Here is a 20,556-nt window from a genome sequence, read left to right on the forward strand (position 1 = left end):
TATTTCATTTCATCATTGCTTTATTCTCTGATAGCCAAATGAAGAAAGAAATGTTATGGAAGAGGCAAAAGGCTTGCAGCCCTCAAGATCTACATCTCAGCAGGTCAGTCAGACATGAGAAAGTTTGGTTGAGATTTGTTGATTTTAAGTACCATTTCCCACTTCCTAATCCTGATCTGCCTTCCCTTCGGGAAAAATTTCAAATTCCTGAACAGATTCCTTTGTTTTTATGTGTGTTTCTACTTGGGTTTTCAGGAACTTGATGGGAAACCTGCTTCTCCTACTCCTGTTATTGTGGTCCCCCCCACAGACAACAAAGAGGAAAAGGTACGGACATCATACCCAACTTCCTATTGGACCCCAGCCTCACCCTCCCTCCCCGCGAATGTCTGCAGGATGTGCAGGCCTCTGCATTTTAAGTGATGTAATCAGTTTCAGAGCAGGGGTTTTGAAATGAGAAGATCCCCCCTTTTGACTGTTGTTTTAGTTCTCTTTGGATCATGAATCACAGATAACTTTTCTTTAATAACTTTGCTTTAACACAGTACTATATAACTCACCCTCTTCCTTTTCTTTGCAGAGTTTACTTGAACTGGAAGTAGATTTGGATAATTTGGAATTAGAAGATATTGACACAACAGATATCAACCTGGATGAAGATATTTTGGATGACTGAATAATGTTTCCCATTTACTCAACTAAACAGATCATTATTATGGACAGGTATTGATCGTCACCCTGACCACAGTGCTTTGGACTCTGAGAAACTCCTTAGATTTTTATATGTAGATGCTGTGGCCCACTGGGAGCACAATGCCCTCATCTTCAGAGGAGTTTATGTGCAGCATCTAAATCACAATGTTTCCTTGTTAACTAAGACTGCTGTGGGCTTTGATTTTTTTCGTACTATCATTAAGACCATATCTCATAAAATCTTTTGAATTAATGAAGATACGTCAAAGTTTCCTTTGTGCATAATGAAAACAGGATTCTAGTTTTAGAAGGCTGAGCCAAAACTACACCTCAGCTAGGGATCAGCCCACATTCTCTTTTCTTTGAATAACTATTTTCAAATACCATCAATCACATTTTTCTTAGAACTGAGTATCTGTGCTAAACCATTTTCCTTGACCTCACGGCATTATTCCTCTCTATGTAGCTTTCTTATGCCTTGCCCTGACTTTGTCTGGTAGGTACCCGTTTCTGGAATCAGGGTCTGAAACCCCAGCTCCTCTGACCTCATTAAGCTGGGCTCTAGTTAAATTACCGACTGGCCCATTTGGTAACACAGAGAGAGGCATAGTACTTTTTTTCCTTTCTTGTTACACTGTACTCATCTGACATGATTAGAAAAATTCATAACCAGGCACTAAGATGTACTTCTCAGTTATCCCCTCGTAGCCTAGGAAAGTGAGCAGAGTAACAAGTTTTTCTTTGTATTTCTGATAGAGGCACTATTTGGAATTTAAAAAACAAAAGAAGTAATTTTATAGGGAACTCCCAATTTTGACATTTTTAAACCGCTCAGTATTAACAGAGAAAACTAGCCAGTATTTAGTAAAATGAAATTTACTTAAAAAATATCTTTAGGAAGCTGCAGAATTGCTAATGAATGCTTCTTGATAAGCTTGCAGTGTTAATTCTATATATGCTCCCTTCTGTGCTTCTGTTTCTGCAAAGACCTGTTTAAAAAAAAAAGTTTGAAAATAATAGAGCATATACTATTGATAAAGTTTTTAGTTTTGAGACATCACTAACAAACATTTCTGTAGTAGCAAAGGAAAGTCCCAGTTTAAAAAGCCTTCCACATTTCCAGTATTTTTCTGATTACCAAACAATAAGCATACTACATGGACAGAAAACAGTATCACAGTTAAAGCAATACTAATTCTGAACACCAGAGGTATCCAAATATGGATGCCATCTTTCAGAAAAAAATTAAGAAACCTGACATTGCTGGATCAAAATAAAAATCATTAGGTTCAAGAGAAATCTGGAGGATGAGAGTTAGCAAACTGATTTTTCACTTTAAAGAATGGTTTTTTTCCTACCCCACCTATGATGGCATCATCACTGGTTGTTTTTATCCTTAGTAAGCTTTATAACTGCTTTGAAGTATGCATGAAGTAATACTGGGATAGAAGCCAGATCCACAAATACATGGCTATCCTGAGCATTAGAATCTAGAGATGAAAATCATACAATGTCTCCCCTTCCCTTCCTGAAAAAAATCGTCTCTCAACATTTACAGAGACATCTATGTTAGCCCACAGTTTTGAGAGGTATGCAATTCCAAAATGATAGTGCAACTAAGGCTTGGTATTATACAAGCACTACCCTCCCAGCTTCTGGACACCTGAACAGGAATGTGACCGAACTGGAGGACAGGAAGCTGCACTGGGGACGTGTACCACCCAGCAGTCCTCCACCACGCCCTGCTGGTGACCTGACCACTTATAGTTGCCAGTACTGCAAAAAACAAGGGGGCTACTGCCCCACTGTCTGAACTTCCTGGACTCCAGCAGCAGCTCTGTTTCTACTGTCCAGGCTAAAGAAATATGGGAGCTCTGATCACTCTGGTTCAAAGCCACAAATCTGTTTAGTTACCATTAAATATGACCCACTTAAAAATTCTTTCCAACTCAGTCACGACAGAGTAGCTAATGTGAAAAAAGTCCCTTTACCTTAACTAAATGTAATCCCTCAGCAGCCTGTTCTTTGGCCTCTTGAGCTGACTGGCCATCTGGATGGAGGATGTGATAGAGCTGGACCAAGCTGGTAGCATCATCGACTCTAGACGGAAAGGGTTTACTGTTAAAAGGGTTTATTGTTTTCTTCTTTTTTAATGTTTAATTTTTGTTTGTACTGTTTTCCTTCTTTTGCTTCACAGTCCTATAAAATGTGCCAAACTTTAAATTACATTTCAAACTTTCCTTGGGCCAGAAAAAATTTTTTACAGCCTTCAGTTTCATATTTTCAAAGGCACTTTCAGGAATACTGGCTAATCTAGGCTTCATACCAACTCTGAGATAGGTAGGGCAGGAGTCAATACAGGCAGGGCCCAATTTATGACAGTGAATATATTCTAAATGTGGCTGTATCCTTTTTGGAAGCAGAACGTCATTTCTTGTAGAAACAGCATTCTAATGGTAGATGATTTCCAAGCCAGCCCACATCATCAGCAGATAACATAATCCAACTCAGATGGTGTGACTGTACCTTCATCCTACATAAGCCAGAGGCTGGTGGTCATGGGGATTGCTCAATGCCACTTGCATTTATGTGCATTAGCAGTGACATCTGCTAACAAATTTTCATTGAGACTCCTCTGAATTAGCGGACAGATGCCTCTGTATGAGGCATTTTAGCAGTCCAAGGAAAGACTCCCAGGCCTCCTGTATTCACAGTAACCCATCAGTTAAAAATCAGCATCCTAGGGAAGCAAATTTGAAATTATACATACCAAACAAAAGGAAAGTCAGGTTCTACCTCAGCAACCTATCTAGTGTCACACAAGATGAAGCCATAACAAAAGCTCAATTCTTACAGTTTGTACTTATCTTTTGTGAAACCTATAAACAATTTTTATCAACCTTAAAACTTACCTAGCCTTCCCCAAACTAATCTCTGTGCTCTCACATAGTCTAGTCAATACCTTCCTGCCGTTTGCCACCTCAAAGCTGAGAGGGTATATAAAAATAACCCTTCTAATGGCTTCACAGGCGAATTCTATCAAACATTTAGAGAAGAGCTAACACCTATCCTTCTCAAACTCTTCCAAAATATAGCAGAGGGAGGAACACTCCCAAACTCATTCTACGAGGCCACCATCACCCCAATACCAAGACCAGACAAAGATGTCACAAAAAAAGAAAACTACAGGCCAATTATCTCTGATGAACACAGATGCAAAAATCCTCAACAAAATACTAGCAAACAGATCCAACAACACATTAAAAGGATCATACACCATGATCAAGTGGGGTTTATACCAGGAATGCAAGGATTCTTCAATATACGCATATCAATCAAAGTGATACACCATATTAAACTGAAGGGTAAAAACCATATGATAATCTCAATAGATGCAGAAAGAGCTTTTCATAAAATTCAACACCCATTTATGATAAAAACTCTCCAGAAAGTAGGCATAGAGGAAACCTACCTCAACATAATAAAGGCTATATACGACAAACCCACAGCCAACATCTTTCTCAGTGGTGAGAAAATGAAACCATTTCCTCTAAGATCAGGAACAAGACAAGGTTGCCCACTCTCACCACTATTATTCAACATAGGTTGGAAGTTTTAGCCACAGCAATCAGAGAAGAAAAAGAAATAAAAGGCATCCAAATCAGAAAAGTAAAACACTCACTGTTTGCAGATGATATGATACTATACATAGAGAATCCTAACGATGCTACCAGAAAACTACTAGAGCTAATCAAGGAATTTGGTAGAGTAGCAGGATACAAAATTAATGCACAGAAATCTCTTGCATTCCTATACGCTAATGATGAAAAATCTGAAAGAGAAATTAAGGAAACACTCCCATTTACCACTGCAACAGAAAGAATAAAATAGAAACCTACCTAAGGAGACAAAAGACCTGTATGCAGAAAACTGTAAGACACTGATGAAAGAAATTAAAGATGATACAAACAGATGGAGAGATATACCATGTTCTTGTATTGGAAGAATCAAAATTGTGAAAATGACTATACTACCCAAAGCAATCTACAGATTCAATGCAATCCCTATCAAACTACCACTGGCATTTTTCACAGAACTAGAACAAAAAATTTCACAATTTGTATGGAAACACAAAAGACCCCGAATAGCCAAAGCAATCTTGAGAAAGAAAAATGGAGCTAGAGGAATCAGGCTCCTGGACTTTAGACTACTGCAAAGCTACAGTAATCAAGACAGTATGGTACTGGCACAAAAACAGAAATATAGATCAATGGAACAGGATAGAAAGCCCAGAGATAAACCCATGCACATATGGTCACCTTATCTTTGATAAAGGAGGCAAGAATATACAATGGAGAAAAGACAGCCTCTTCAATAAGTGGTGCTGGGAAAACTGGACAGCTACATGTAAAAGAATGAAATTAGAACACTCCTAACACCGTATACAAAAATAAACTCAAAATGGATTAAAGACCTAAATTTAAGTCCAGACACTATAAAACTCTTAGAGGAAAACATAGGCAGAACACTCTGACATAAACCAAAGCAACATCTTTTTTGACCCACCTCCTAGACAAATGGAAATTCAAACAAAAATAAATGAATGGGACCTAATTAAACTTAAAAGCTTTTGCACAGCAAAGGAAACCATAAACAAGATGAAAAGACAACTCTCAGAATGGGAGAAAATATTTGCAAATGAAGCAACTGACAAAGGATTAATCTCCAAAATATACAAGAAGTTCATGCACCTCAATATCAAAACAACAAACAACCCAATCCAAAAATGGGCAGAAGACCTACATACACATTTCTCCAAAGAAGATATACAGATTTCAACAAACATGAAAAGAGGCTCAACATCACTAATCATTAGAGAAATGCAAATCAAAACTACAATGAGCTATCACCTCACACCGGTCAGAATGGCTATCATCAAAAAATCTACAAACAATAAATGCTGGAGAGGGTGTGGAGAAAAGGGAACCCTCTTGCACTGTTGGTGGGAATGTAAATTGATACAGCCACTATGGAGAACAGTATGGAGGTGCCTTAAAAAACTAAAAGTAGAACTACCATACAACCCAGCAATCCCACTACTGGGCATATACCCTGAGAAAACCATAATTCAAAGAGTCATGTACCACAATGTTCATTGCAGCTCTATTTACAATAGCCAGGACATGGAAGCAATCTAAGTGTCCACTGACAGACGAATGGATAAAGAAGATGTGGCACATATATACAATGGAATATTAGCCATAAAAAGAAACGAAACTGAGTTATTTGTAGTTAGGTGGACGGACTTAGAGTCAGTCATACAGAGTGAAGTAAGTCAGAAAGAGAAAAACAAATACTGTATGCTAACACATATATATGGAATCTAAAAAAAAAAAAAATTGGTTCTGAAGAACCTAGGGGCAGAACAGGAATAAAGACACAGACGTGGAGAATGGACTTGAGGACACGGGGAGGGGGAAGGTTAAGCTGGGACGAAGTGAGAGAGTGGCATGGACATATATACACTAACAAATGTAAAATAGATAGCTAGTGGGAAGCAGCTGCATAGCACAGGGAGATCAGCTCGGTGCTTTGCGACCACCTTAGAGGGGTGGGATAAGGAGGGTGGGAGGCTGATGCCACAGGGAGGGCATATAGGGATATATGTACGCATATAGCTGATTCACTTTGTTATACAGCAGAAACTAACAAACAACATTGTAAAGCAATTATACTCCAATAAAGATGTTAAAGGAAAAAAAAAACCCTTCTAGAGTGGGGTAAGGAATTTCTTAAGACATGGTGACCTCTGAGCGATGCTCTGGGCTCATTCCAAGGCCCATCCACCCTAAAGGCCATCTCTTGGTAGAACTGAGAAGCCAGAGGTCAGAAACTAAAACTTTCCAGAGGAAAAATATTTTTTAAATGTTCAGTATAAATCTGTTGTGTTTGTTGTAATCTAATAGTCCAATAAACGTGACAACAAAAGGTAACAGTAATTCTCTTTAGAGCATAACCATGTGAACCCATAAAGAGCTTAAATGGGTTTCTATATCTTAGTCATGCTTAGGGCTTCTTTACGTTCATCCTACGGTACAATGCCTGTGTCTCACAGAGTAATTTAGCTTCACACCCAGCCCATATTTGAAATTAAAAAAAAATAAATTTACATGTAAAGATTTTAAAGGCATCTCAATTCAAAACCAACAGTGGAACTTCAGTTTGAAATGTGCAGAATCTCAATTCTGGCCTGGGCGCCATTCACTGAGGACATGCACCCTCTACTGTTTAGCCTGGGATTTGCAGCAAACTGTCCTGTTCAGCATTCCCACAGGAAGTTTTACTTACGCAGATCAGGAAATTCAGGGAACTCAAATTTCCCTCCCAGTATGCAAATGAACTGCTTCAGAGGTAAAGCGTATGTGTGATGAGTATTACTATAATATTACTTATTAGTACTCCTCGATAAAGAACTTTAATTTTCAAAGAAATTTTTTTTTTTTTAATTTATTTCTTTTTGGCTGCATTGGGTCTTCATTGCTGCGCATGGGCTTTCTCTAGTTGCGGTGAGCAGGCGCTACTCTTCACAGCGGTGCGCAGGCTTATTGCGGTGGCTTCTCGTTGCAGAGCATGGGCTCCAGGCGTGTGGGCTTCAGTAGTTGTGGCATGCGGGCTCAGTAGTTGTGGCTCACGGGCTCTAGAGCGCAGGCTTGTGACACACGGGCTTAGTTGCTCCTCGGCATGTGGGATCTTCCTGGACCAGGGATAGAACCCGTGTCCCCTGCATTGGCAGGCGGATTCTTAACCACTGCGCCACCAGGGAAGTCCAGAAGTACACTTCTGTGTTGCTCTAATTTCTTATAAAAAATGTTAAATTCTTTTTATAATAAAATAATTTCAGAATATTGACATTTGAGAAGCTTTATAAGAAAATTCATTCACAGGAGATGTCACTGCTAATGCACCTAAAGGCAAGTCATTTTTGAGCATCCTCATGACCACCAGCAGCCTCCTGCTTATGTGGGATGAAGGTATATTTCTGCCCTCTGAATTGTATTACACTACATATGCCGGAGAAGAGCGCTAGCCTGGAAATCACTTACCATTAGGAATGATGTTTCTATGAGAAATGACACTGTTTCCATATGGGCTGTATTTCTTAGACAATATGGAACCTTCTAGTTCCAAATGCCTTACCTTTGTGTGAACGGTTCAGATTACGCGGAGGACAGTCTGAGTCAAAACTCCTTACATTCAAGATGGCAATAATCACTAAGCTCTCTGGTGACTTTCTTACTACAGCCATGTTGGTTTCTTTTCCTTGTTATTTTGGCCTTTCTCTAACTCAACCAATGGAAAGATACTCGAAAACAATCTTCTCCTCAGTTCATCACAAGTTGTAAAGTATTATTTCAGCTAGAAGGCTGGGTGCACACCAGTTGCATGCTAAAATACAACAGACATTCTTAGTTTCACGCAACTTTGAAAAAAACCTGTAACCTTTTTAATGCCTTAAAAATCTTGCAAAAACAAGGAGGATCAAAAGCAAGAGTATTTTCATAAATTAAATGATGACTTTTACTGTAAAGCACCCATCAGAGCTTATGTCTACTTCTTCACATTTCCTATTTAATCCCCTTTGAGTATATGGAAAGTTCACTGATATCCAGGAGCACCAGTAAGGCCAGGGATAAGTCAATATCCAGGGTATACAGTATAGATCCAAAGCCATTTACTCTTTCAAAGAATCCAGCCCTGTTTACAGAACACGGAAGCAAAGACTGAGAAAACTGGGTTATACTGGAAAAACAAACCCATAGATAAACTGAGGTAAGTGAAATCTATCACTGGACAGTACATTGTTATCACTGGAAAAATAACATTAAATACAAGTTTAATGGTAATAAGAATTTCTTTACTTACTAAGAGCATACTTACAAATCTCTCTGAATCTGGTCAATCAGTAAACCATCAATCCTTTTCTTATTTACAAAATACCAAGCCATTCCACCGAAGTGTCTTGTTGAACGTAAAAGGTCATACTTTCCATATTTATCTATATCTTCGTAGGTCTTATGATGAATCTATCCACATAAAATGCAATTTTTCAGAAATATGAAAATAAATAGAAGTGAGCAGCATTACCGGGTATACATCTACTAGCATGTGAGCTGCCCAAGAAAGTATCAGTAAACGAGGTCTACTTATACCGGCCTCCACTATCACTAACCAGCAGATAGGATTTAGACCAACCCTCCACTGTAGAAGTATATAGGGCCTGGAACAAGTCTGCCAAACATTTATAGCCAGATCAATTACTCTTCAGCAGCCACGCACTATTTATGAAGCTCCTATTACATATATATATATGGACCACTGGAAATAATGGGCCACCACTCCCTTTTTTCCCTATCCAATCAACTACCCCATTCCAACTTATTAACTAATGTTCCTTCAGTTCTTTTAGAGTGATCTTCCTAAATGAGGACTTTGATGAGGGCATTCTTGTGTTCAAAAGGCTGCTGATTGAAGTCCAGATTCGTCAGCCTAGCATCTGAGGTCACCTGTGATATGGCCCCATCTACCTTTCTAGCTTAATCTTGAACCACTCCCCTACATATACACTGCATGTACAAGCAAACCAGATGACTGGCCATTTCTCAAGTATACTTTGTTTCCTGCCTGTTGTTCATACTTTCCCCTCTACCTGAAACACCTCTCCTCACCCAACTCCACCAGCCATAATGTTCCCTGCCCTTCTAGAACCCTCTTCAAGAACCCTATGACGCCTGAGAGCACGTTGTAACCTTCTCTTAGCACCTAACATCTTAGACCTACAGTGGTAATTATCTGTATACTTAACTAGCACTCTTCCCCACAATCATTTCTGGACTTCGACAGGGCTCCCTATCTTAGTTCATGCCATAACCTATACCTCCACAATAATACCTTATACATGGAAGGTACTATATGATTATTTATTAAACTGAACTGTAAGATACATACACTGCATTTTGGCAAATTTCAGTGAACAACTGTTTCCTGTGTGATAAACTGAAAAAAGAATAGTCTTTGCCGTCAAGTTTGGGTCTTTACCACTGACTAGCTGTGCAACTTTCAACAAGTTACTTAACTCTCCAAGCTTAAGTTCTCTCATCCTTCAGTCAAGGGTTGTTGTGAGGATGAAAATATCTATCTGGTGTACATCAGGCACTTGATAGGTGTTCAGGCATTTCCCTTCTCTTCCCCCTGTATCAAAGCTTATAACCTAACTCATTGTGCTGGATTAAAAAATCATACTCGTAATCATACTTAAGCCCATACTTTAGAAACTGTAAAATATACTCACTTTGATATATTCAGCAGAATCTGGCTCAAACTGGGCAACGCAGAGATTGAGGACATCAACATGCCGGTCCTGGCTGTACATGGTCTAAGCCAACACAGCGGAGTTGGAATTAGATGAGAAGAACATGAGCATGCAACACCTGTCCTGACGCCATGCCGGGCCTGCCCATCCACACACAGGCCACATCTGTGCCCAGCAAGAGGGCTGCAGAAACAACACAGGCTTCGGAACTGTCCCACCTGGATTCAAATCCTAGCTAAGCCAATTACAAGATAAATAACCCTCCTTATCATTAGAAATGTCTGTTTATCAAAGCAAAATGCCCAGCAGCACCAGAGCCAACTGTTCAACAAAGAAACCATCAGCACTACCTCTATGAAACAAAAATCACCTTACCTGAAGATTTTCTTCCTTGAAAATTACTGGTGTTAAAATTCTACGACCTTCTTTTGGGAAATAAATTTGAATCATCCGGTCCCTTTCTTCCCAAGAGGCTTTGCGTAGTGTGCCACTTGGTTCTCTGACAACAATAAAACGCTCCTGAAATAGAAAACATAATCAAGGATGAGTTCGTGAGGACTTATTTTTAGTTCCAGTGTCCCACTAAGCACCATTATAAGAATAACTTGCAATCAACAATATAAAATGCAACCGGGAAACATAAGATGCAATCATCTGTATGATTTCCATGATAATTGTAAGCCTCAAAGACCTGGCGAGATTTGATACTCCCTTCACTAATCACTGCCGTGCCTCTGACAATCAGAAACCTAAATGAAAGTATGTACTAAATGTGATCTATAGCCCTCAAGTGGGTTCAATACATAAAACGGTTCAACTAAAAAAAGATGACCTGAGATTCATCTAAATCCATTTCAGAAGAAAGAAGTGCTATAAAACCTTTCTGAATTATTTCATTTCCCCATCCTAAAGTCTCACACAGACAGACTTTACTACTTTATGATTTATGTTTAAAGTCCCAGGGATTGAAGGAACAAACCCAAAGGTGTGGGGTCTTAATCCCACACCTCTGTGATGCCTCATACTGGAGACACAAGTGTCAGAGAGACTGGCTGGTCCGCCTGCCAAATCCCAGGCCACAGGACTGCTTCCTCCACTGAATTCCACCCACTGGGTGTACACCCAACTGGCAATTTATCACGTGCAGGATTCTTAACACCTCTCAGATATTGTTAATATTGTTACAGAACTGGAAAAGGTCAGGAACTGTGGATTACAATTCTTTGCAACACCCAGAGTGACTTACACAGAGCTTTGCACATAGCAGATAAATGAGACACATCTGATTAATGTTTAAATTAACCAGATGGTACTGACTCTCAACTCTTCAGAGATGTAAGAGTCTCTGAATATGTTCTGAGGATAATATAATTAAAACTTTCATCAGGCACTGCAAATAGAAAAAAAAAATAGCAGATGGCAAAGTAACACATTTGTTCCTCAAAAGGATTTTGGTAATTTGAATTCCAAGTTCCTTTCTCCCTCTCAGGTTATAGAATGCTCCCACAACCAGCCTGCACAGCACTTCAAACATACATAAAAGCAAAAATTCTAATTAAAAATGAAACTCTGATCCCTGTTCATTATGTCAGATATACAGGTGATTGATGTACAGACATGGACATTGCTCAAATCATGTCTTCTAACCAAAATCACATATGATAAAAAGATTAGTACAGGGTGGCCCTTTTCCCAGCCCTATCACTATGCAATATTCTACTGCATTTTGTGGGCTGAACTGTAAATTACTCTTTTACTCTTTACTTGAAAAGGCTCAAACAACAACTAATATATTTTGTAAGTGCCAGAGTGTTCTTTTGGAACTGGCAATCAGAGGAAGAGGAGCTAGACAATAAAAACTACAGCAGATGAAGTGGTGCCTGAAAATTATCTGGGGAAGCCTACCATTTTTACTGCAAATTCTGAACAGTGAAAATCCTTCAGGAAGTCTGAGTTTTTTGGGCATCAGCAAGAATTTCCATCTTAAAAAGCTTCAGCTAAGGAAATCAGTCTAACTTGAGCAGAAAGAATCTCCCTTCTCCTATTGCCTTGAAGATATTTTCCTATTTGTGGTTTGAGGGTAGGTTTCTGTCTTGTTCTGTCTCAGCACACCTGTCTCTTTTTCTGCAGTCAATCTGGAAATACTGTGTCCATAATCTGTAAGGAAATGGTGACATGATGATGTGGTGCTGGCTTGCATTTTTCTTCTTTATGCTGTATCTGCCAGGTCTCACTCAGTCGCAGAAATTCTGGTTTGGAAGATTCAGAGACAGCTGGGTCACACGATGTTGACCCTCGTCCCTCAGGCCCATCTCTACACAGTATTTCAAATAAAAATCATTTTGCAATTAGACATATACTTACCCGGTGTGGTATGCTATATGATATATCAGTAAACACGTATTTGGCTGTTTCTGTTCCTTCCAAAATCTTATCTTCAGCTAACACGTCATTTATTGGCGCTCGCTCTTCCAGAACTGGTGGCATTTTTAATCGGACTTTAGCTGCCTCGACTGCCTGTCTTGTAGCCTAATGAAATAAAATATTTCTTGGGAAAGCCGCAAGGTTACAGACCAAAAGGATCACCTGACAAAAGCAGATACTAATGAAAAATGCTAGACTGCAAAGAGAAGAAGCTGTAGCCATGAATAAGTGAGTAAAAAGCCGAACTTGGGCTCCTGGGCCCTGGTCTTTGCCTCTGTGGTGTGGCTGAGAGCACTAGCTACCGGCTTAACCATTCTCAAAACAGCAAAGGGACGCTCTAAGACAGAGCCAGGCCACAAAAGCTGCCTGAAATAGGCCAAAGGATTTCACTTACTGGGTGCTTACTATGTGTTTCAATATTTTGTATTATATTTGGCTCATTTAATGCCCACAACTACCTTATGAGCTAAGGGCTACTGTTAGGTCATTTTATGAGAGAGAAAATAGAGGCACACAAATGTTAAATAAATTGCTAAGAAGCTGCAGCACTAGGATTTGAACCCAGGCCACTTAACTCCAGAGCCCACGCCCTTAACCACTGAGCACACTGCCCCATGCCATACTGTTAGCGGTGGTCACCTCTGAGAGGTGAAAGGGGCCCTTCATGTGATGTACTATTGGGTATTTGAATTTTTTGCTATGACTCTTAATTATTTTTGAATTAGAAAGAAGAGCTATTGCTCTTCACATATTCATACATCAAAACATTTTCCACAAAGCACTCAATACCCACGATTCCAGGAGGACCCTTGCCTGGAGCTGGATGCTGTTCAGAAGGATCTCATAATCTCACCAAAGCCTCAGCCTCAAAGTACTGACAACAAATGTTCCTCTAGGAAGGAAGCTGGAACAGGCAGCACAAAGGGAGGCTGATCAAGCTGGTTCTGGAGCAGAGGCGGCTCTGCCAGACAGCCAGGCCTGACCCACACGCCCAGTCTGCCTAGTTCCGGCCATACCCCCTGCTCCTCTCTGCCTGCCTGCTCACATTTCTCTTCTCGGTTCTGTGCCTTCAACCCCCCTCACTAGCACCTGTGGAAGAGCAGCTACCAACATCTGAAGGTGTCCTAAAAATCTTGTTTAATTCTTTAAAGAAAGGTATTATACCAATATTCTTACATTCACATACCTCTTCCAACTGTGCTTGGGTCATTAGCTTATAAGTTGGTGGCTTCACTTCTTGTATAGCTGGCTTAAAAATCTTCCGCAAATCTAAGCCTGTCATCTTGATGAGTATGCTTTGGACTTCCTCATCCATAAAGGTAGGTTTCTTGATCTTTGAGCTACCAGATTCTGTTAAAATGAATTTTTAGTAAATAAGATGTCAAAAATAACAAACCAACAAGACCTCTAAATGGAAACATCAACCAAAAAAATTATTAACACAAGGTCTACCTCAGTATGCATAATACTAATACCTACAAGATTCCTTCATTCATTCATTTAAAATTACTGAGCATTCACTATGATAAAGATACAGTTTCTGCCAAAAAGGCACTCAAAGTCTAGTGAAGAAAGCAACATGAAAAAAGTAGCTAATGCAACATTAATAACAATCATGGTTACTACCATCTACAGAGTTGTCTCCTATATGCCACTCATTACATACATTTTCAGGAATGCTTACAACAACCCACAAAATACTGATATCCCAGTTTTGTAGATGAGGATATCGGATATTGGAGTCTTCCTAAAGACAGCTAGCTATTAAATGATAGAGCCAGGATTTAAACCGAAGTTTATCTGATGCTAGAGCCTAGATCAATTCCACTCTTCCATTACGCTCCTTAGAGCAAGTGCTACATACAAGGAAGGTACAGGGGGTTGTGTGATTACAGAGGCAGAAACTAAACATAGCCTGGGAGCAGAGAAGGGCATGGTAGGGTCAAAGAAGGCTTCCCAGGGGCCTGAATAGAGCAGAGAAAAAAAGGAAGGAAATTCTAGGCTGAAGGGATCCAGCTAGGAAAAAGAGGCCTGGGTCACTGGACATGATACTGAAGAGGTCATGTGGCATCATGGAAGAAAGTTGGACAGAAGAGGAGGAGACTCAGATCTCAGGTCTGCCTTATGCAGCTTGACTATCCCTTTGCCCAACCTCCATTTCCATTAGAAATAAAAAAGCCATTCCTTCCCAACCACCTCTTCCTCTGCTAGTCCTATAAATGCTGGTGTCCTGGTGTCCCTCAGGATTCTGAACTACATTCTTCTTTTCTCCCTTCTCACATTCTTGATGGATGATCTCCTAACCTCCTATAATTACTTCTATATGCTGGAGACTCTAAAACCTGAATCTCCAGCCAAGATCATCTTCCATCCAACTACCCAATGGATATCTCACATGCAGTTCAATACTGCCAAAGCAGAACCCATAACTTCTCTCCTGTCAGAAACCTGCTTTTCCTATTATCCTTAGCACCATCCAACAGGTCACGTGGGCCAGAAGCCTACAGTCATTCTTGACTTCTCCTTTACCCTCCTCATCTAGCCAACAGCAGGAGTAATGTTAACAGCTGACACTTGTTAGATATTTACTATGTGCCGGTACTAACTACTTTACGTACTTGGCATGTTTAATCCTCCTAACAACCCCACAAATACTATGATTATCCCCATTTTACAAAAGAGGATACTGACACAAAACATACTGCCTGTTACACCTCATAAATCAGTCTTTAATCCTCCATTTCCCACTGCCACTACTCTAGTCAAGGTCATCCTATCTCTTGCCTTAGCCTCCTAACCTATCCCCCTGCCTCCATTCTGACCGTTCTCCACAGAACAATCAGAGTCATCTCTTAAAAATGTTAATTCAAACAACAGAAAAGATTAACAAAGAGTCGGTTCATTGAAAAGATAAGCATAATTGACAAACCTTTAGCTAGACCAAGGAAAAAAGAGGACCCAAACCAACAAAATTGTAACTGAAAAACACATTACAACTGATACTACAGAATTTCAAAGGATCCTAAGAGGCATGAACAACTATATGCCAACAAACTGGACAACCTAGAAGAAATGGAAAAATTCTTAGAAACATACAATCTACCAAGACTAAATCAGGAAAAAATAGAAAATCCAAACAGACCAATTACGAGTAAGAAGACTGAATCAGTAATAAAAAATTCTCCCAATGAAGAAAAGCCCAGGACCAGATGGCTTCACAGATGAATTTTACCAAACATTTAAAGAATTAATGCCCATCCTTCTCAAACTCTTCCAAAAAATCGAAGAGGAAGGAACACTCCCAAACTCATTTTATGAGGCCAGCATTAACCTGATACCAAAGCCAATAAAGGATACTAACAGAAAACTACAGGCCAGGACTTCCCTGGTGGTGCAGTGGTTAAGAATCCGCCTGCCAATGCAGGGGATGTGGGTTCCAGCCCTGGTCCAGGAAGATCCCACAAGTCGTGAAGCAACTAAGCCCGTGCACCACAACTACTGAGCCTGTGCTCCAGGGCCTGCGCATTGCGACTACCGAGCCCACGTGCTGCAACTACTGAAGCCCGTGAGCCTAGAGCTCAGGCTCTGCAACAAGAGAAGCCACCACAATGAGAGCCCGCGCACCACAATGAAAAGTAGCCCCCGCTCGCTGCAACTAGAGAAAACCGCGCACAGCAACAAAGACCCAACAATCAATCAATCAATCAATAAATACTACAGGCCAAACAGTCTCAATAAAATACTAGCAAATTGATTCAGCATAACATTAAAAAGATCATTAACCATGATCAAATGGGATTTATTTCTTGGGCTGCAAAGACGATTCAACATACTCAGGTCAATCAATCAATATTCATAGAATGAAAGGAAAAAAACATGATTACTTTGACAGATGCAGAAAAAGCATTTGACAAAATTCAAAATTCATGATTAAAAACTTCTAACAAATTAGGTACAAAAGGATCACACCTCAACATAATAAAGGCCATATATGACAAACTCACAGCTAACAGCCTACTCAATGGTGAAAGGCTGAAAGCCTCTCCTCCAAGATCAGGAACAAGACAGGGCTGTCCAATCTCATCACTCCTATTCAACACAGTACTGGAAGTTCTAGCCAGAGTACTCAGACAAGAAAAAGAAATAAAATGCAACAGAATTGAAAAGGAAACTGTCTCTATTTGCAGATGACATGATTTTATCTATAAAAATATCCTAAAGACTCCATCAATAAACTGTTAGATCTAATCAACAAATTCAGTAAAGTTGCAAGACACAAAATTAATACACAAAAACCAATACCATTTCTGTACACTAACAACAAATTATCTGAAAAAGAAAGCATCAAAAACAATACAATATTTAGTTATAAATTTAACCAAGGAGGTGAAAGATTGCTATACTGAAAACCACAAAACACTGCTGAAAAGAAATCAAAGAAGACACAAATAAATGGAAAGGTATCCTGCGTTCATGGATTAGAAGAATTAATATTGTTAAAATGTCCATACTACCCAACATCATCTATAGATTCAATGCAATCCCTATCGAGGGTCCAATGGCATTTTTTTACAGAGGCAGAAAAAACAAACCTAAAATTTGTATGGAACCACAAAAGACCCTGAATAGCCAAAGTAATCCTAAGAACAACAAAGCAGGAGGCATCACACTTCCTGATTTCAAGCTATACAATCAAAACAGTATGGTATTGGCATAAAAACAGACACACAGACCAAGGGAACAGAATTGAGAGTGCATAAATAAACTCATGCATATAGAGCCAACTAATATTTGACAAAGAAACCAAGAATACTCAAAGGAGAAACGACAGTCTCTTTAATAAACGGTGCTGGGAAAACTGGATATTCACATGTAAAAGAATGAAACTAGACCCCTAGCTTACACCATTCACAAAAATTAACTCGAAGTGGATTAAAGACTTAAATGTAAGATCAGAAACCATAAAACTCCCAGAAGAAAACACAGGAAAACAGCTTCTCGACATTGGTCTTGGCAGTGATTTTTTGTATATGACACCTAAAGCACAAGCAACAAGATTAAAAATAAACAAGTGGGACTACATCAAACTAAAAAGCTGCTGCACAGCAAAAGAAACAACCAACAAATGAAAAGACAACGTACAAAATGCAAAAAAATATTTGCAAACCATATATCTGATGAGGAATTAATATCCAAAATATATAAAGAATTCATACAACTCAATATCAAAAAACCAAATAATCCAGCTAAAAAATGGGCAAAGGACCTGAACAGACATTTCTCCAAAGAAGATGTATGAAAGGTACATGTAAAGTACTCAACATCACTAGTCATTAAAGAAATGCAAATTAAAACCACAATGAGATATCATCTCATACCTGTTAGAATGGCTATAATCAAAAAGACAAGAGATAACAAATGCTGGTGTGGATGTGGAGAAAAAAGGAACCCCTCTGCACTGTTGGTGGGAATGTAAACTGGTACAGCCACTATGGAAACAGTATGGAGGTTCTTAAAAAAAAAAAAAGAACTACCATATGGCCCAGCAATTCCACTTCTGGGAATATATCTGAAGGAAATGAAGACACTATGTTGAAGAGATACCTGCATCCCCATGTTAATAGCAGTATTATTTACAATAGCCAAGACATAGAAACAAGCTAAGTACCGATTGATAAACGAATGGATAAAGATGTGAGATATATACCCACTCATCCGTATTTTACATATATATGTATACATATTTACATACATACATATATGTTTATGTGTACACAAGAGTGAGATATGTTTATATACCTCACATCTTTATAGACACAAACACATATACATACACACGTGTATGTAAAATATATATATGTAAAATATAGTGAATAACATATAATTTTGTTAGATACTTCTGAATTTTTCCAGAAAGATAGTTTAAAAACATGTAAAAGATGGTTCTGTTAGAGTAGGCACTCCTGATAGCATCCTGTCTTTACAGTTACTAAGAAAGAATATTATTAGTGAGAAGAAAAGCATCCCAAAGATCACGTCCTAGTAGAAAATCATGGCTGTCAGAGAAGTTTAAAATTTAATATGTAAAATAATACACACACACACACACACATTTTTCAGCCACAAAAAAGGAGGAAATCCTGCCATTTGTGGCAACATGGATGGACCTTGAGGGCATTACACTAAGATAAGTCAGGCAGAGAAAGACAAATACCGTACGATCTCATTTATATGTGGAATCTAAACAACAACGACAACAAAAACTCACAGAAAAAGAGACCAGATTAGGCTGGAGGCGGGGTGGGGGTGGGGGTGGGGGTGGTGGCCGCGGTGAAGCGCACGGTGCTGGGGGGGCGGGGCAGTTCTAAGATGAAGATGGTCAAAAGGTATAAACTTTCAGTTATAAGATAAATTCTAGGAATGCTGTATGGTATACATGAAAGTTGTTGTGAGTAAATCCTAAAAATTCTCATCATAAGAAAAAAAACCTTTTTTTTTTCTTTTTTTGTATCTCTGTGAGAAGATGGACGTTAACTTACTGTGGTAACGATTTCACGATATATGTAAATCAAATTATGTTGTACACTTTAAAGTTACACACTGCTGTATATCAAATATATCTCAATAAAACTGGAAAAAAACTTTTATCTTAACAATGTAATCAAGATCACTCCCATACTTAAAACTCACCAATGGCTTTCAACAGCATTTAGAAAAAAAGTTAAGGTCATCTGCTTACTGCACTGTGTCCCCACTAGACTCTGTGTTCTCCCAAGGCCACAGTCCTGTTTTGTACTGGTCTCTGGCACCCAGGGTCTCTTACAGTGCCTGGCACACCGTAGTGCTCAGCACTACTCTCCCCTCAGACAATCCCTCCCATTCCGCCAGCTTCGGTTAACATTTTTACTCCAGTGCTTCTCAATTTCTATGTAACTGCATACCCGACACCTCCACTTGAATCTCAAAGGCACCTCAAATTTAATGCGTCCAAAACAGACGTTTAACTTTGCTTCCCTTCCCATCTCCTACCTCATCTACTCTTGCTTTTTCTCCCCCATTTCTCCTCCTCTCATTCCCCTCTAAAAAACTGCCCTATAATTAATCTTCTCTGTCTTGGTGTAAATGGGACTACTCTCCACTCAACTGCTCAAGCCAGAAACTTGAGAAGTAACACTGATTTCTCCTTTGATAGCCAGATTCAAAGTCATAACCAGCCTCAACAATCCTACCTCCAAAGCGGGTTCCCAAACTACCTGTGTTCAGTCTCATTTCTGGATTTTGCTTATGCTGTTTCCTCCGCGTGGAATGCTTCTTGTTTTCTCCCTGGCACGATTAACCAGGTCTCAGCTTTGGCCATATTCTCCAGGGGTCCTTCCTTGCCTTTTCAACCTAGTTTCAGTGCCACTCTTCTCTGCGTCCCCTATCACAGTCCGGGTCACACTGCACTGCCATTCCCCACTGGGCCGCGAGTTCGCTCAGGGCAAAACCCATGTCAGTCTTAGTCCACCGCATCCCCTAAACCTAGCTCTGTGCTTTACAAAGAGCGGAGCCCAGGCACTGACGCTTAAGTGAAGGAACGAATGAACAAACGCGGGAGACGACAGACCCCGCGGGTACAGGAGAGAGCCGCCTGGGTCTAAGGTCGCGCTGCGGGAAGAGCCGGGGCCCCCGCGTGGGTCTCGCCAGCCTGAAGCAGGCTCTAGATCTCCCAGAAGAACGCCCAAGCGGACGCCCGGCAGGTCACTTACCCGCCTCGGAGCCGAGCCCACGGCATGGCGTTCCCGCCCCGCAGACCCCGGGCAAAGGCTGGAACAGGGAACCGGGCCGGGGCCGAGGGCGGGCCCGGAAACAGACCCGCCAGGTGACCCGAGAACCTGCCTGCAGGGTGAACAGCGACACGGACGCTCTGAGAGTCGCCATACTTATCCGGGCCACTTACGCCGGAAGCGGCTGAGAGCGATTCCGGGTATCGCGCGGTTCTTACGGCATTCTGGGAAATGTAGTCTGGAAGCGGGAGGAGGCAGCAGGATGCTACGCAATTTCTATTTATAAAACAATAAATTTCTGCT

General features: G+C 40.1%; 2 protein-coding genes across 3 annotated transcripts in view; one reads left to right on the top strand and one right to left on the bottom strand.

Moving 5' to 3' along the window:
* The window catches only part of COPB2 (COPI coat complex subunit beta 2), a 28,638-nt gene extending 27,692 nt beyond the window's left edge, over window positions 1–946 (top strand). Inside the window, exons 20-22 of the mRNA XM_061194600.1 lie at window positions 35–103; window positions 256–327; window positions 581–946. Coding sequence (XP_061050583.1) covers window positions 35–103; window positions 256–327; window positions 581–676 — 237 coding nt within the window. The 3' untranslated portion in view covers window positions 677–946. The remainder of the gene's footprint in view (window positions 1–34; window positions 104–255; window positions 328–580) is intronic.
* Window positions 947–1,540: 594 nt separating this feature from the next.
* Window positions 1,541–20,414, bottom strand: MRPS22 (mitochondrial ribosomal protein S22). 2 transcript variants are annotated; one of them, XM_061194602.1, is made up of 8 exons: window positions 20,236–20,414; window positions 13,674–13,837; window positions 12,428–12,592; window positions 10,439–10,582; window positions 10,043–10,126; window positions 8,632–8,777; window positions 2,685–2,793; window positions 1,541–1,682 (listed from the first exon to the last, which is right to left on the bottom strand). In XM_061194602.1, the coding sequence occupies exons 1-8, from the start codon at window positions 20,405–20,407 to the stop codon at window positions 1,587–1,589; spliced, it is 1,080 nt and encodes a 359-aa protein (XP_061050585.1). In that variant the 5' UTR covers window positions 20,408–20,414; the 3' UTR covers window positions 1,541–1,586. The 2 variants fall into 2 exon arrangements, with proteins under 2 accessions (XP_061050585.1, XP_061050584.1); XM_061194601.1 differs by lacking the exons at window positions 1,541–1,682; window positions 2,685–2,793 and adding an exon at window positions 7,207–7,474.
* Window positions 20,415–20,556: the final 142 nt, after the last annotated feature.

This window comes from Eubalaena glacialis, chromosome 6 (assembly GCF_028564815.1).
Source record: "Eubalaena glacialis isolate mEubGla1 chromosome 6, mEubGla1.1.hap2.+ XY, whole genome shotgun sequence".
Classification (NCBI taxonomy): Eukaryota; Metazoa; Chordata; class Mammalia; order Artiodactyla; family Balaenidae; genus Eubalaena; species Eubalaena glacialis.